The sequence below is a fragment of the Elgaria multicarinata genome, chromosome 9, assembly GCF_023053635.1.
Source record: "Elgaria multicarinata webbii isolate HBS135686 ecotype San Diego chromosome 9, rElgMul1.1.pri, whole genome shotgun sequence".
Lineage (NCBI taxonomy): Eukaryota > Metazoa > Chordata > Lepidosauria > Squamata > Anguidae > Elgaria > Elgaria multicarinata.
In genome coordinates, this window is record NC_086179.1 from 92,203,889 (window position 1) to 92,220,879 (window position 16,991).

At 41.9% G+C, this 16,991-nt stretch overlaps 1 protein-coding gene across 2 annotated transcripts in view; it reads right to left on the reverse strand.

Moving 5' to 3' along the window:
- Positions 1 to 2,264: 2,264 nt before the first annotated feature.
- The window catches only part of SULT4A1 (sulfotransferase family 4A member 1), a 32,296-nt gene continuing 17,569 nt past the window's right edge, over positions 2,265 to 16,991 (reverse strand). Inside the window, exons 2-8 of one of the 2 annotated variants that reach the window (XM_063133333.1) lie at positions 16,152 to 16,282; positions 11,482 to 11,562; positions 11,255 to 11,381; positions 9,486 to 9,580; positions 7,311 to 7,449; positions 3,994 to 4,062; positions 2,265 to 2,490 (exon numbers count right to left, since the gene is read on the reverse strand). In XM_063133333.1, the coding sequence (XP_062989403.1) occupies positions 2,378 to 2,490; positions 3,994 to 4,062; positions 7,311 to 7,449; positions 9,486 to 9,580; positions 11,255 to 11,381; positions 11,482 to 11,562; positions 16,152 to 16,282 (755 nt within the window). In that variant the 3' untranslated portion in view covers positions 2,265 to 2,377. Of the gene's footprint in view, positions 2,491 to 3,993; positions 4,063 to 6,460; positions 6,592 to 7,310; positions 7,450 to 9,485; positions 9,581 to 11,254; positions 11,382 to 11,481; positions 11,563 to 16,151; positions 16,283 to 16,991 lie in introns of both variants that reach the window. The other variant, XR_010025796.1, reaches the window with a different exon arrangement.

Genomic DNA, 16,991 nt, shown 5'->3' on the forward strand with positions numbered 1-16,991 from the left:
GTGCACTTTAATACCACTATAAAGCAGTCATGTGGCTCCTGCCTTTTATATACCGCTTTCATAGTGGAATATCCGGCTTGGTGTAGATGAGGCCAGAGTATTGGGGAGGGGGTGTAACCTGCTATTTGTTTTATTTTTAGTATGGTTAAAGCTGTGTTTTAAAATAACCACTTTCCATGTTTTCGCTGCGTTGATAATTATCCCTCAATTTAAAAACTATTTTAGGTTACTGTTTCTGCTTTTCAATTCTTTTAATGGGTTTTATCACTGGTTCGATTGTATTTGTTTTATTATGTATGTTGCCCTGAGAGCTTCAACCATAGGATGATTCATAAATTTAACAAATAATTTAGAAAGAGAGAGACAACTCTCCAATAGAGTGGAAAAGGCAAGAGAGGTCTAGAATCAAGACAGTTAAGGTGGGAGCAGGCGCTAAAGCCTATCTATTAGGGTGGAATTACACATTAACCTTCCCCCACCCCTAGGGTGACCATATGGAAAGGAGGACCGGGCTCCTGTATCTTTAACAGTTGTATTGAAAAGGAAATTTCAGCAGGTGTCATTTGTATATATGGAAAACCTGATGAAATTCCCTCTTCATCACCACAGTTAAAGCTGCAGGAGCCCTGCCCTATTTTAAATCTGGTCATTCTAGTATAGCTCCTATCTCTTAATAGCCACACCCAAAACTTCAACCCCTGCTGCCACAAATGCCATTTCTCCACACTCTTCTTTTGGTAGCTGGACGAAGGCTAGATTTAGCATAGAAGTCTCCAGCTACTGCTCCCTAGGTTAATAATCTGGATTTTTGAGCCATATCAACACCACCTCTTGAAAAAAAATCCCAGTGAATATTGTTCTCTCAGGAGTCATGCAAGTAATACAGGTTTAATTTTTGTGAACCGCCCAGGGAGCTTCAGCTATTGGGCGGTATAAAAAAGGAATAAATAAATAAATAAATCTGAGAAACTGGAAGGAACTCCCTTCATTTATCCAATAAAATCACTGTGTCCTTGTTTTCTAAGTGATAAAAGTGATAATGACAGGTAACCCCCTGAGATAAGTTATAGCACATCAGTTCAGCTTGTTACTCATGCCCCTCTGAAATGAACTTGTGTCTGGTGCACAGAAATATGTTTAGATTTCCACTGAAAAGCTTCTGTAAAGCATTTAAAATAAATAAAGTGGCTCTGGAAAGGCATTTATCCCTAACTGCATATTTAATACATACTTTACAAGTATATAATGCATTCCATAGCAGCGAAAGACTCTTAATATATATGTTAGCATGTTTTTGTTCACAGAGGAAGGACAGGGTCAAGGATAGTTATATTTTCTATGGTTTGCTTAGATTCTGGTTTGGGCACAACACATTGGGAAGTTCTACTGCATATGCCCCATTGAAATGAATGGGAGCTGTGCAATTGTACAGCAAATAAGGGCTGGAGCACCTTCCCTATGAGGAAAGGCTACAGGGTTTGGGGCTTTTGAGTTTCGGGAGAAAATGACTAAGGCTGAACACTCACTAGTGCATTTGCCCCATTCAGCTCAGCAGAACATACTTCTGAATAAGCACCCACAGGATTGTGCTTCACACCTGCAATCTTATGCCCACCTACCTGGGAGGAAGTCCCATTGAATCGATTGGGACTTCCCTCTGGGTAAACCCGCATAGGATCAGTCTTAAGAAGGGATAGGAGAGAGGTTTATATGAATTATAAATGGGAATAGACTGAAAGAATCTCTCTCTCTCTCTCTCTCTCATAACTCTAGAATTCACAGTCACCCAATGAAACGGAATGGCATTATGTTCACAAGGGGAACGGGGGGGGGGGGGGAAAAGTACTTCTGCATAACTAACCTATGATGTGTGATAGCCACTAGGTTTAGATGGCTTTTCTAAGGGATTAGACTAGCCTTCCCTAACCTGATGCTGTCTAGGCTGGAAATGATGGGCATTGCACTCCAAAACACCTAGAGGGTCCCAGGTTGGGGAAGGCTGGATTAGACAAATTCATGGAATATAAGTCTATCAGTACCTATCAACCAGGATAGTGAAATGCAGCCTCCATAAATACCGCTGGAGGCCATCAGAGAAACTCCGTTCCTTTTTTTAAACTTCCTTGTCAGCTTTCCAAAGGCATCTGGCTGACCATCCTTGCAAGGAGAATGCTGAACTAGGTGGACCTCTGGTCCAAACCAGCAGGACTCTTCTTACGTTCACTTCCCAATGCATGGTGCCCTTTCTTTTCAGTTTTTTAAAAAATATTGATACATGTGATAGGTACTGTGTTGTGTCCAGCAAGTAATAAATGAATGCAGAAAGCACTTCTAGCTAGGATCTTGATATTGTAGACATGCATTTTTTTGCTTTTCTTTATAAATAAAAGTCAAACGTGAGGTCACACTTTCCCATCTTCTGTTTGTAAACTAAATCAAATTTCTCATTCATGGAGACAGTGAAGATGTCTTTCCATAGCCCAACTCGTCCTGAAATAGAGAAAGGGAAAGAGGAAAACAAACCTACAATTTAGGCTGATAATTGTTGACATGATCTAACAGGATCTGTTAAGTAAAAATGACATGTCTCAACCTGTAAAGTACTGCAGAATCCCCCACAAATTGCTGGTCTATCCCTCAGCCACTGTAATCTTGATAGAGTAATATAATTGCAAACTGCCTAACGGAGGAGTCAGTAATCTTTTGGGGCCCATGGGAACATTGGGCAATTAAACTGTCCCGGGCACCACCACACAACGGGCGCACTGCAGATGAAAGCATTGCCTGCAGTCACCTCTCATCTTCATTTCCTAAGAATGTCTCTGAGCCCCACATATGGCCCAGGTGCATCATGGGAAAAGAAGATCGGAACAGCTAGGGGCCCTCACTTTTCTCTGAAGCGATCCCAGCTGCCAATAAGAAATGCTGTTATTTAATATAAAGAGGAAAAAAAAAGTAGGACTGGTAGGACATCTCGATGAATGCTAAGAAAGGTGTCCAAAGGTGCACTAGTGCCAACAGGTGCCATGTTGCCTGTCCCTGGCCTAATGTTCTATGAGGCAAAATGGATCTGCAGAGAAGGCCTGCATTGCCGGTAGCCCTGGGAATGCAGTATGTCTCTGGCACTCTGCACAAAGAGACACATTGTGCTCTCTCCAGGGGACCCAAGTCAGTGGAGGCTGTTGGAGGTAGCAGGTGGTTTTGGCCCAGACTGCAATGCTGTCCCCAACTGCTTTATTAAGTAAGAGAAAATAAGGGGGTACATTAAGGGCTACCACTAAAATTTGCGCCTCGGTGTTTAGGAAGAGGGACAATTTGCCTCCACCCCACAACTGTGTTCCAGGTTGAAAATCTCTTTACTTGGAGCCCAGTGGGAACTGTGGGGACCGAACCAACCCCTGTCTATTTATGCCCTACACTCCCTTTCATTCTGAGATGCTAGAGTGAATGAATATATACCAAGAAATTACATTCTAGTCCTCAATGAAAAATCATTTGTTATCAGACAACTGTTGCAAGACTTAAACTCAAAAGACTGGTTGGCTGCATCAAGCCCTTGAAGAAAGCACACAGGAGCTTTCTAATGTGTGGCCTTTGTCTGAAAAATATATATGAGTGAGTCTGTTATTTCCAGTCCTCTCTAGTAATCTCTTAGCAGCACATTATCTGACCTTATGAATTAACAGTACTCTCACTGATGAAGAGGTGGCATAGCTCTGTGGCTAAGAGCATGAGTCAGGAAGTCCCTGATTCAAATCTCAACTCAACCTTCAAATCTTTGTGGCCCCAGGCAAGCCACCATTGCTACGTTTTCCCCATCTGCACTATGGAGATAATAAAGCTGGACTATTATTTTTGTAAAAATAATAATAATAATGTTGAGATTAGGGTAGCCTCCTTCTCAGGGTATCCATGGGAAGGAGTGGACAAGAATCAAGGGGGGGGGTTATTTTCTGCTTGGCTTGAGAGATTTTCCCATTCACTCTGCCTCACCATGTCCATCAGGGTCGACACCTGCAGGAAAATCCATGAATCTGAGAATAGAAGACCTGTTGAAAGCATCTGGGTAAGGATAGAAGGAGAGAGAAACAAATGTGATATTGTTGTGGCAGTATACTACAGACTGCCTAGCCAACTGGCAGACCTGGATGATGCTTTCCCAAAACAGACAACAAAACGTTCACAGAGGTGAGCAATAGTAGCCAAAACCTACACAGAGGCAAGCCATTCAAATACCCTAACATCTGCTGGAAGTCTAACTCTGCTATGAATGAATGAATGTCCAATACTTTCTTGCCTTGTCTTGCTGGCAGTTTCATCTCTTAGAAGGTGGAAGAAAAAAGAAACAGGACCCTGGACTTAATCCTGACCGACAGGGAAAAACTGGATGCTGAAATCAAAGTGGCCGGAATCCTTGGGGAAAAGTGATTGTGCCATAGTGGAATTCAGGACAGCAAAGGTTGTGAAACTATGCATAGTTGGACACGTGCCACGGACTGCGGGTGCTGTTTGAAACAGCTCAGAGAACACTGTGTAGTATCCCATGCTGGAAATTCTGAAGGAGAAAAGAGACCATGAGAGATGAAAAATTCTGATAAGTGAAATACTGAAGACACAATTATGAAGTGTTCCCATGAGAAGGACAGCAGGAAACATCTAAAGAGGCCAAAGTGGCTGAACAGGGAGCACTCTAATGAGCTGAGACTTCAGAAGGACATGTAGAGGAAACTGAAGGAGGGGTGTATAACCAAGAATGAGTACAACAGAATTGCCCAAACCTGTGAGGAAAGCTAAACCCCAGAATGAACCGAGGCTCACAGATGCAAAAAACCACTAAAGGGGTTTCTCTGGTTATGCTTGGAGCAAGAAGAACAAAAAGCGTAGGTCCACTGCTTGGGAAAGATGGAAGTGGTGTCAGAGAAAAGGTAGAACTATTTTGCCCCTGTCTTCTCCCACAAAGGGAATCATGTTCAATCTGAGAGTAGTAGAACAAATGATAGGTAAGGAGATGGTGAGGAAACTATTTGGAATGAGTTCAAGTCTCTGGGGCCTGAAGAATTACATCCCAGAGCACTAAAGTAGCTTGCAAACATTTCGGATTCGCTATCTACATTCCTTGAAAATTCTTGAAGAACAGACGAAATGCTGGAAGACTTTAGGCAAACGTTATCCCTTTCTTCAAACAGAGGGAAAGGGTGGAGAGCTGCAGCCCGATACCAGGGAAACGCTACAACAAAGCATTAAGCAGTCTGTCTGTGAGGATCTAGAAAAGAAAGCACTGATCACTAAGAGCCAGGAATAAGTCGTGCCAGACCCACCGTGTTTCCCTTTTTGATAGTGTTACTAGCTTAGTAGATCATGGGAACACCAAGGACATAGTATGTAGGTCTCTTAGCAGATCACAAGCTGGAAACGAGCTAGCAGTGCAACGCGGCTGCTAAAAATAACTGAAGCAACCTGAGGTTGCATTAACAGAAGCATAGTGTCCGGATTATGAGAAGTAATAGTCCCATTCTGTTCTGCACTGGAGTATTGTGTCCAATGTTCTGAGCATTGTGTTTTTAAAAGGTCATTGGCAAAGGTCATTGTCCAGAGAAGAAGGACCAGGACGGTGAAGGGTCTGGAAACTAAGCCACACGAACAATAGTTGGGGAAATTGTTATGCTATGTAGAAGATAGAACAGAATTGTTCTCTTTTGCTCCTGAGGGCAGGACCAGAATGAATGAGTAGAAATCGCAAGAAGAGGTTTTAGCTAAACATTAAGAAAAGCTTCCTGATAGTAAGGGACGTTCCACAATGGAACAAACTTCTCTGGAGGTGGTGGGCTCTCTTTCACTGGAAGCACAGACTTGACATGCACTTGTCAGGGGTGTTGTAGATCCTGCACTGAGCAGGTGGCTGAACTGGACGACCTCCAATATCCCTTCATGTTCTAAAATTCTATGGTCACACGGCAGCAGGCACAGCTCCCTATGCCCAAGCCAAGTGCCATCCTCACCTGCCCACCAGGCTCCACGCCTGATCTTCCAGGCACCATTACTCCTAGGCTCCACCCTCTACCCCCGTCTAAGGGTCTGAGCCTCTGGAAATCTGGCAACCATAATTGAGATAACATTATGGTTGCCAGGTTTTGGAGCATTTCAAATGCATTAAGCCATGCATGCCACAAATGGACAAAAGCTCTGGAGGGTTCATGGGTCTGGTTATAGCTGGTGTCAGGCCTGCATTCTCACCTTGTTTTCTGGTGCAACTCCATTACCTGCTTCCCAGCTTGGTAAACTAAAAGCAAAACCACTCCAAGCCTCAGCGGGCTACATATGTACACATTAGAGAGGCGCGATCTCCTCATTTGGATTTGACTTGCATCACACATGCTCTATAAATGCTAAGTACTGTTCTATTTTGCAGGCACCCATTTTCTAGCCATGTTCATGGATAGCTGGTCAAAGAGTCACCCACCTGGGTCCATGATTTGATTCATGAAACTGTGATTTGTGATGGGACATGGAGCGAATGTTAAGGAACATGAGCTAACCAATGGCCTGTTTTCACAGCAACAGAGGGTTATCTTCCGCGTAAAGATCAATGAGCTAAAAGGGGGAAAAAATTAAAAACAACCAACATAAAGCAAAATAATAAACAAAAAGGAACCGATGATAAATTAAACATAGCTATGAACTACTATAATTAAATTATTACATTGGCTACAGAATTTTATATCACAGAACTAAATTTTTTAAAAAGCAGGAAGAAAAAACATCTTGACATTCGGGTAGCAATTGGTGGGGGGGGGGAGAAAATGTTTACAAATACCAGAAAGCAAAACAAACAAATGATAACAAGGAAGAAAATGTGTAGATAGAAAGCAGGCAGTGAACAAGCGCAGCACGTTTGATCAAATACTGCAGGAGAAAATGTCTGGGCCGCACGTCTGGGATTCGTTTTGGATGTTTCAGGGTTAGTAAAGAGAGCCCAGCATGAATGGGGAATGAGCCACGGGAACAACAAGAACAATTGGGACTGGACAGAAGGAAGAAGAAGCGTTTCAGTTAACTTAGGCTGGAAACAGATGAAGAAGGTGGGACAGACAGAGCCATTATTACTTGTGCCATGCACAGTCATAACATAATCATTTCGGAGAAACAGCTTTCGCACGCGTTTGTGGGGCAAAACTAATAAACATACCCATGGTGGCCAAACTAGATAGAATAGTGGCAGTTCAGTTGTTTAAACATGGAACTGGCTCGTGGGGTTTATAATCCCTCTCTTCAGCTTTTACAAATATTTGCAATGCGCGTCACATACATACCCCTGCCAACGGGAAGGGCTTCTGCATTGCAGCACTGGTCAATGAGCTGGTGACAATGTTCAATCATGGCTTCCAACTGTGCTTTGTCGTAAGAGATGCCCAAGAACCTTGCCAGTTTTTCGACCATCGTTGCAAGGTCCTGTGAGGAAAGATTAGATGCATATGCAGACAAAGTGACAGGCAGAAAGAGGGAAAGGTATAAATAACAAGCTACATCTGCAAGGAACAATGAAAGCTTTTGTTAAGAGTAGCAGCTTCAAATCAATGTTACAGAATTATTTTTTTGTGTCCTAATTCAGAGGATTGAGTAGCAGGAGACATCAGATTTAAGGTCTCTTGCCATAGTGCCATGAACATTTTAGAATATCTGCTTACTAACAATATAAGAAAATAATGTAACTCTAACTAGATATAAAAGTTCCAATCCATAGAATCATAGAATAGTAGAGTTGGAAGGGGCCTATAAGGCCATCGAGTCCAACCCCCTGCTCAATGCAGGAATCCACCTCAAAGCATCCCTGACAGATGGTTGTCCAGCTGCCTCTCGAAAGCCTCTAGTGTGGGAGAGCCCACAACCTCCCTAGGTAACTGGTTCCATTGTCATACTGCTCTAACAGTCAGGACGTTTTTCCTGATGTCCAGCTGGAATCTGGCTTCTTGTAACTTGAGCCCATGATTCCATGTCCTGCACTCTGGGAGGATTGAGAAGAGATCCTGGCCCTCTTCTGTATGAAAACCTTTTAAGTAATTGAAGAGTACTATCATGTCTCCCCTCAATCTTCTCTTCTCCAGGCTAAACATGCCCAGTTCTTTCAGTCTCTCTTCATGGGGCTTTGTTTCCAGACCCCTGATCATCCTGGTTGCCCTCCTCTGAACACGCTCCAGCTTGTCTGCGTCCTTATTGAATTGTAGAGCCCAGAACTGGACGCAATACTCTAGATGAGGCCTAACCAGGGCCGAATAGAGAGGAACCAGTACCTCACGTGATTTGGAAGCTATACTTCTATTAATGCAGCCCAAAATAACATTAGCTTTTTTTGCAGCCACATCACACTGTTGGCTCATATTCAGCTTGTGATCTATAATAATTTCAAGATCCTTCTCCTTTGTAGTATGTGCATTCGGTTTCTTTTTACTAGGTGTAGACCTTGGCATTTATCCCTATTAAATTTCATTCTGTTGTTTTCATCTAGGCGCCCTTAGCTGCAAGAGGAACCACATGAATATCCACAAATTGGCACTACATGTGTGGATCCTACCAATGAAAAGCCCCATTAAGTTGGCCATGCCCCATGCACAGACACATCACTGACAATAACAATGACCCTCTGCTTGCAAGGGAGGAGGAGGAGCAAAGAACTGAAAGTAATACTCCACCTGAAACAAATAATAGATGACATTGCCAATATTCTGAGACAGGCCCTGTACACACAGCTCAACCTGCTGGATGGGGCCCTTTTTGTGTTGGCAGCTGCATGCACAACAGCCCATTTGCACAGTGTGAGCGAGTTAGAGCAAACAGTATTTGTAAAATGTGCTTTTTTTACTCTTTTGCTTTACTGCCAACTGTGTCTTAAAGTGAAGCACTGTACATCAAGTTCATTTTATTTATTGCACATTTGTTTTTATAAACCAATCCTAAGGCAAATCCATAAGTGCAATATTAAAAACCAATAAAATGACTATGAAACAAATAAAATAATCATTACACCAGAGGATAGAAATTGAACCGAAGCAGAAGCAGCAAGAGTAGCAAGACAAACTCAGCAGATAAAAGCAAAATTAAATATAAAGGAGTGCAGCCTAAAAGTACAGTTAAAAGCAAGGAAAAACTAGAACATCTTTACGTGGTATCTAAAACTTAACAAAGTTACTCTGGAGAGGGAATTCCACACATGTTGCCACCACTGAAAAGATATTGTTTCGATCATTTATTTTCTTTTGTTCATTTGATTATTATTTTTCCTTACAATTTAATACCGTGCTCCATTTCAGAAACTGATAGTTTACAAATATAAATAAATATCACTGCAAGACATAAAGCTTCATCAAATGATATCTGGTGTAGTTAACCAAAGAAGCAGCTCCTGAGGTCATGTCTGCTTCACAGGAAATAGGGGGGGGGAATCCATAGGCAATTGGGTTGGGTGGGCAGGATAAACTCTCTGATCTTACCTTGTGCATATCTTCATACTTGAGAAAGAGTACATTGGAGTCCATATGATGTTGCCAAAATTCCTGCACGTGCTCAAACCAGGAACCATACCCTACTGTGGAGACAGGAAATACACAAGGGAAATTATCACGGTTGTTCAGAGTTCCTCTGGAATAATTCAAAATAAGTGTATTGAATTTTGTTGCCCTTCTTTCTAACTATCGTTGAGTTGTTCCAAACACACTAAAACTGGAGAAAGCCACATGTACAGTCTTTAAATATAAGCATAATCAGAATGGTTCTTGCTTTGGAGAAGAAGAAGAAGAAGAAGAAGAAGAAGAAGAAGAAGAAGAAGAAGAAGAAGAAGAAGAAGAAGAAGAAGAAGAAGAAGTAGAAGAAGAAGAAGAAGAAGAAGAAAAAGAAGAAGAAGAAGAAAAAGAAGAAGAAGAAGAAGAATTCTTCCACATATACTAATCAGCCTTTCTTCTCCCTCCCTCCTTTTTTTGTGAGGGGAAAGAAACACAGTTCATTGGCCAGGCTGGCTGAGAATGATGGAATGGTGTAGTCAAAAACATCTGAAGGACGCTGTCATGACACAGGCCTCACACACCAGGCCTTGTCACACACAAACCCTCCTCAAGCCAAGCGCCACCACTTGAACAACCTGAGGGTAGGGTAAAACACAACCTTTCCCTCATATGAGAGGGTAAAGGCTAGAATCTGAAAAGGTTTACTGTGTATGTAATAAGCTGAAGGTTATATATATAAGGTGTTTATGATAGTAACTGTAGAGCAGGTGATAAAGCCAAGCAGACACGTGGTTTGAGGTGACGAAACAAAATAAAATGTTTATTTTTGTTTAACAGATCTTAGTTACTTCAAATTCAAGTTAACCTGCTTAATCTACTGGTTTTAATAAAAACAGTCATCTTAAGTCTCTTAAAATCTTATCTCCTTTCACTCTCCACACCACTGACAATCCTAACGGACACTCCCAACTCCCAACCAACTAACCAACCACCACCCGCTCTAGACTCCCCCATTTATACTCCTCCCCTCCTTTCACAGCATCATCAGCCCCACCCACTCAGTCCAACATTCTGCACTCACTAGACATACAAATCCAGACAAACCTAAGGGAAGAGAACTGTGGGGTAATGCCACAACGGGGAAGGTTGATACAGAGCATCTCAAGATCCCAGCTCTGCTTCTCCACTAGGTGAAGACTAATGCCTATAGACCAGCGGTCCCCAACCTTTTTGGCACCAGGGACTGGTTTTGTGGAAGACAATTTTTCCACGGACCGGGGGTGGTGGTGGTTGAGGGATGGTTTTGGGAAGACCCCCCGCCCTCCAGCATCCCGGCTTCGCTTCGGCTGGGTGGGCGAAGCCAAAGCGAAGCCAGGACGCTGGGGCGGGCTGGCGGCTTCAGAACGGTGCGCCCGGAAGTCGCTCTCCCAGAGCGGCTTCCAGGCAGGCGGGCCGTTCCGAAGCCGCCCCCACCTCCACTCCCAGCGTCCTGGCTTTGCTTCAGCTGGGCAGGTGAGATGGCGCCCTGCGCCCAGGTACACTGGGGTGGGGGGTGAAAGCAGCTCACCTGCGCAGCCCAGTTCCTAACAGGCCACGGACCGGTCCCAGTCCATGGCCCAGGGGTTGGGGACCCCTGCCTATAGATACATATCTGAACTTTGGCTTTAAAAGCATCACCAGCAACACAATTTTATACTCTGTTGCTAATAAGAGATGGAAAAGAGATTTAAAAACTTATATATAAGCTTAACATTTCTTACACTTATCATTCATAAACCTCCGACAGAACTCTTGAAAGGTTCCTCTGTAGCTCATGGTCCGTAGGGAACGGTGAAACTGGTAATAAGACACTACCAGGTCTTTGGGGTTGCGAGCCATGTATATTACCTAAGAACGTGAAAACAATTAATCTTGCTGAGTGGTTCTTTTCCTCCCACACTCTATTTCACAAAACATACAAATCTTGCAAAGCTCGTTTAACTGTTACCTTGGAATCACCACTGTGCAGGTCTGAAGGCAAAAAACGGTACGGGAGGTGGCTTTTGATGAGGCGAGGAGATGTAAGTTCCTATAAAATGAATGAAAGAAACATAAATACTTAAAATCATTTGCTTTTTCCTAAGTGACCCAGATCCCTCTATTTTCTTTACTTCCAATCCCATATTTCAGATTTCCAGCTGAAATCTTTGGTGCTCCAGACACCCAGTTACTACTGTGGCCACTTCTGTGCTTCTGATTCCTTGCCATGCACCCCTCTCTGCTGTCTGGCAATCTGCAGATGGAAAGGACCATGTGCCTCCTCTTTGCAGTTGCTATTTGTTCATGCGCGAGCAGATCCCATGTAGCTTCAGACCATAGTTTCATTGTAGATAGAGACCATGTGCCAATGAAATTCAATAGAGCATGCAACTTGAGAATATACACAAGGGAGCAGATTTTTTTTAGAACTGCAGTGAGAGATGTTTATGCTCTGTGGTTATAGCCACGGTGTGCACACATTTTGGAGTTTCAGTAGATTTAGAACATCTTGGAAGGGAAGGGTACATTATTTATTGAACATGTGTGCCAGTTTTGGTTCTGGTGTGATGTTTCTGCACATCTCTTTTGATGGGGAAACACCTGTTTGGATACACCTTGATATATTAAATATCTATTAAATTGACCCCCAAGTGCCTTGAGAGGAAGGTGATGTGATCACATTCCAGGAATCAACAAAAGATATCCCAAGGATACTGTCTTGTACTTCTACTCCTTCAACACCTGTTTACTTCACAATCAAGGATATATATACAGTAGAACAAGAAAAAAATTAAGATTAACAATAGTATTGCATTAAAAGTGCAATAGCATATTTCACAAAAAACAAATGCCTAGCAAAAACAACATAGAATATTCTACATTGTTTTTGCTAGACATTTGTTAATGCGCTTGGCCTTTTTATTCTACGTTGTTTTTGCTAGACATTTGTTTTTGTGCAATATGCTATTGCACTTTTAATGCAATACTATTGTTAATCTTAACTTTTTTCATGTACATTAAATACTATTGTTCTACTGTATATATATCTTTGACTTTTTGTTTAGTATTACATGGTAGTTTAAGAACTTCACCTTTCCTTGCTCTTGATACTTCTTCACAAGCAACAGAAAACTAAGGGCTTTTCTACACAAGGCATTTATTATGCACTTGTCATTCCCTACTCACGGTTGTTTACGGGTTCTTTAGACAATGTCTTGACCCTCCAGTTTGGCTTCTGTGTCTAATGAGGTTTTTTAGAGCAGGGAAAATGCGGCATTGAATTGTGAAATGGAAAAAAAGCACAATTTCCTTCCGTGTCTTTGTGCTTTTCCACAGTACCACAGTGCCATCTGGAGGTTATGTGGCAGAAAAACAGTTAAGAAAATATTCCTTTTGTAGCGCTTGAATCTCAATCCTGTGACGAAACCAAAAGTAGATACAACGGATTAACATCCAATTAACAGCCCCGTGTAGAAAAATTCTAACTGGTCAATAAATGGTGATAATTAAGCACTATTCCCTCTGGATAGGTGTCCTTACCTCATCTGCTTCCACAAATTAGACTATAGTCCTAAATTGCACACTTACCTGGGAGTAAATATCTTTGAATACAGTCAGGGCCAGGCAAAGCTGGTAATAGGCCCAGGTCAGATGGGAAATGTAGGCCCCATTTCAAACTGCTCATTAAGTATTTTTAATCAGTTCTAAATACATATGAACTAGAATGATTTATTAAAAAGGTAATGGCAAGCACTTTTATTCAAGAGTATATAAGACATCACTTCTTCACATTCAGAAATGCTTTACATGCTTTTGACTCATCTCTGCTGGAGATGGGGTGGGGGTGAAGACACCTTGGCTTTTTGGCTGTCTCAAAATGGAGTCAGTACTGCTCACTCACAGGAGAGCTACTTTGTAACAAATCTTTACCAAAGGGACCCCCTTTGCCTCTACCAGGAGGACTCAGAGTAGCCCCCCTCAAAATCATAGGCCCATGCCAACTGGCCCCACCCTCTGCCCAGCCCTGAACACAATTGGGTTCACTTCTAAGCATGCATAGGATTGCATTATAAGGCACGCACACTTGGAAGGCGAACTTCAGAGCGCTCTTATTCACCTACCCACCCCTCAGGCTTGAATGGTCAGAGAAAATATTCCCCTATAAATAGTGTCATTTTGAAAAGAGAGGGTTTTTTTGTCCATTTCGGGTTTTGTTTTTTTGTACATAAAATCATATACATCCATAAAGCGGTCTAAGTGCTTTGTGTATTTGGTAAGATCTGATTCATATGTTGACCAGCTACCTGATCACTATCCCAACCCTGCCTTAGCATTTCTTCCAGTAAATGTGTTACATTGAGCAGGGGGTTGGACTTGATGGCCTTGTAGGCCCCTTCCAACTCTGCTATTCTATGATTCTACATTGCACCTATATACCTATTAACCCACCTATGTTGATATCCAGATGTTAAACACCTGGATATTTTCTGAAACCATCGTTGGCTACTTCACATTTCTAGAAACCAGCTATCTTATGTGGTTTAAATACTCTAGACTGATATTAAACTGCAGCACAAATTCCTCCCCCCCCCCAAAAAAAAACCCCTTCCTGACTGTTAGAGCAGTACGACAATGGAACCAGTTACCTAGAGAGGTTGTGGGCTCTCCCACACTAGAGTCATTCAAGAGGCAGCTGGACAACCATCTGTCAGGGATGCTTTAGGGTGGATTCCTGCATTGAGCAGGGGGTTGGACTCGATGGCCTTATAGACCCCTTCCAACTCTGCTATTCTATGATTCTATGATATACCAGAAACTGTCCAATGTACAAATCTGAACAGGGGTAGGTACTAAGGACCTTGCCCAGAATTGCCCCCTTTCTTCCGTAATTTCTCAAAAAGGGATCTCCTTACCTTGAGTCAAGAGCGGTGGAGGCAATGTCTCACCTCTGATAATGAGCCCAGAGGAAGAATTGACTGCAAATCCCTGCATCATAGTACATGCCTAAACTTACTCAGTTGAGTGGTTTATGACATGCCTGAACTCTAATCATTCTAACCACACAGGAATAAGTGTTGCAGAGCATAGCACAACTGATTCCTGTAAGATAATGCAAGACAACATCTATAAAGGGATGATTGTCTCATTAGTATGCATTAGATACAGGCTTTATTTTGCAACATCGATGAGTAATTGAATAATATTATTTGCAAGCAAGTCAGCACTGCTACATAAAATAACGGAGTATCATTTGAATTGGATGCAAATCTTTCTGACCAAATGCCAAAAAGATATCTGGGACTTTTGTCTTTTACTTGTTGCTGTGTCCGTAATAAATTTATTGTGCTACCTTCGACAAGTAACGATGGAGACATGGAAACTATCAAATCACCCTAACCTTCAAATGACTTTGCCTGTTATCAGGAAAAGCCAAAGAAGACATGTGAGCAAGTGGCATTTTCTCATTTTATTCTTCTGGAATAAAGCGTGAAAGGGAACACATGCGCTGCCTCAAGGAGAGGTGCATGAGTTCTTGCAAAGAGGCACACACATTTTATCATCATAAAATGTTTATAACAAGCATCTCCACTGTTCTTGGCAAGAAACAGTTGTGAACTTGTCCCTGCCCCATAGGCTTACAGTCTAATAATGCATGAAATACAGAGACGGGAAATGATACATTTGCGAAGAAAGAAATTAGAGAGGAAAGAGCCTGTGAGAGAACCAAAATCAATGTTTATACTACTTTCCTTAAAAGGAGACTAAGTAGCAGCCTGATGAATTTCTAAGTTCTTACTGGAGAGATACACGAGTTCCACCTTCACTCATTACCACGAAGCTCCAAAAGAAAAGAAAAGCAACGACAACAACAATGGATGTGCCGTTCAACCACTCACATGTCCTCTTTTGGCACTTCCTGGTGCCATCAAAACTGGTCATGTGGTTCAAAGTTCCTTTTGCAGGAACATTTAGGTAATTGCAGAATAATAAATCTTACAACATGTCTTAGTAAATTGTTAAGGCAAACAGATAAATTACGAATCACTCTAATATACTCAACTGGCTCACTCACAAAGGTGCTGGTTTTAACCGATAAAGCCTTACACGTCTTGGGACCACAATACCTGACGGAACGCCTCTCCCTACATGAACCTACCGTACACTGCGCTCAACATCTAAAGTCATCCTCCGAGTGCCTACTCCAAGGGAAGCTTGGAGGATGGCAACAAGGGAGAGGGCCTTTTCGGTGGTGGCCCCCAGACTGTGGAATGATCTCCCTGATGAGTCTCGACTGGTGCCAACATTGTTATCTTTTTGGCGCCAAGTCAAGACTTTTCTCTTCTCCCAGGCAGTTAACATATGCTGAGTTTTTAACTGACTCCAGAATAGTTGTTTTAAATGGATATTGTTGTTTTTATGCTTTTGTTGGTTTAAAATTTTTGTATATTTGTTTTTAATGCTCACTGTTTTTAAGCTTTGTAAACCACCCAGAGAGCTTCAGCTATGGGGCGGTATATAAATGTAATAAATAAATAAATGGGAAATAAATGCAGCTTTGAAATGAAAGCTAAATAAGCAGAGTTAAAATAAAATAAAACATTTCAAAGGGACAACACATTTTCAGATATTAAGCTGTACCTTGATAATGTCCAGGCCGGGTTGAGGATACTCTAGGACTGGAAGCTGTTCATCAATATTCATTAATCCAATTTCATCAGGGTCGGCTCCTTGGCTGACTAGATATACCACTTCCTGCAATAAACTGGTGCCTGGAAATTAAATAAATATGTGATGAAAGACCTCAATCCAGTCTCCAAAGAAAAAGGACGAAGGATGTTTTACAATATCAGAAGATTGGTAACACATCTCTGGGTTTTGCTAAGCAGTAATGTTTTGGAAAAGCATAACAAACATGGGGTAGATGAACTGGCACAAACTGGAGACATTTTGGGCCACAATGTAGTTTTACTTTGAATAGATTGCAAGAAAATTGTCTCTGGACATGGACCTATCTAATCCCTTTTCCAAGTCATCTCAAGCTATCACCACCTCTTGGGGTAAGCTTGTCTCTGCATCCATTCTGATCGAAGTTCATATCATATCTGACAAAATAAGCAAAGCACTCTGGACAATATCTATGGGTTAAAAAAACACCTCGCATCACTAGTGTGCTTTCTAGATTGGATTTCTCAGTGCAGTTTTTGCTAACTATCGTTTCAAAATAGTCATATACTCACATTGAGTCAATTGCTGCTACTATCTCCTGGTAAGACTCCATTTTCCCCCTCTATATCATTTCCTTCATACACAGTATATTCAAGGAATCCATTAGCTTAGGTTTGAATGTGATTTTTTTGTAAAGTAATTGCAAATGTAGGATTCTAGAGTGCTTTCAGGAAAATATACTGAGATTTCCTATTCTAATTCGTGCATTCTAATCCCTTATCTGCTGGAATGTGGATTATTGGCCCTGTATCT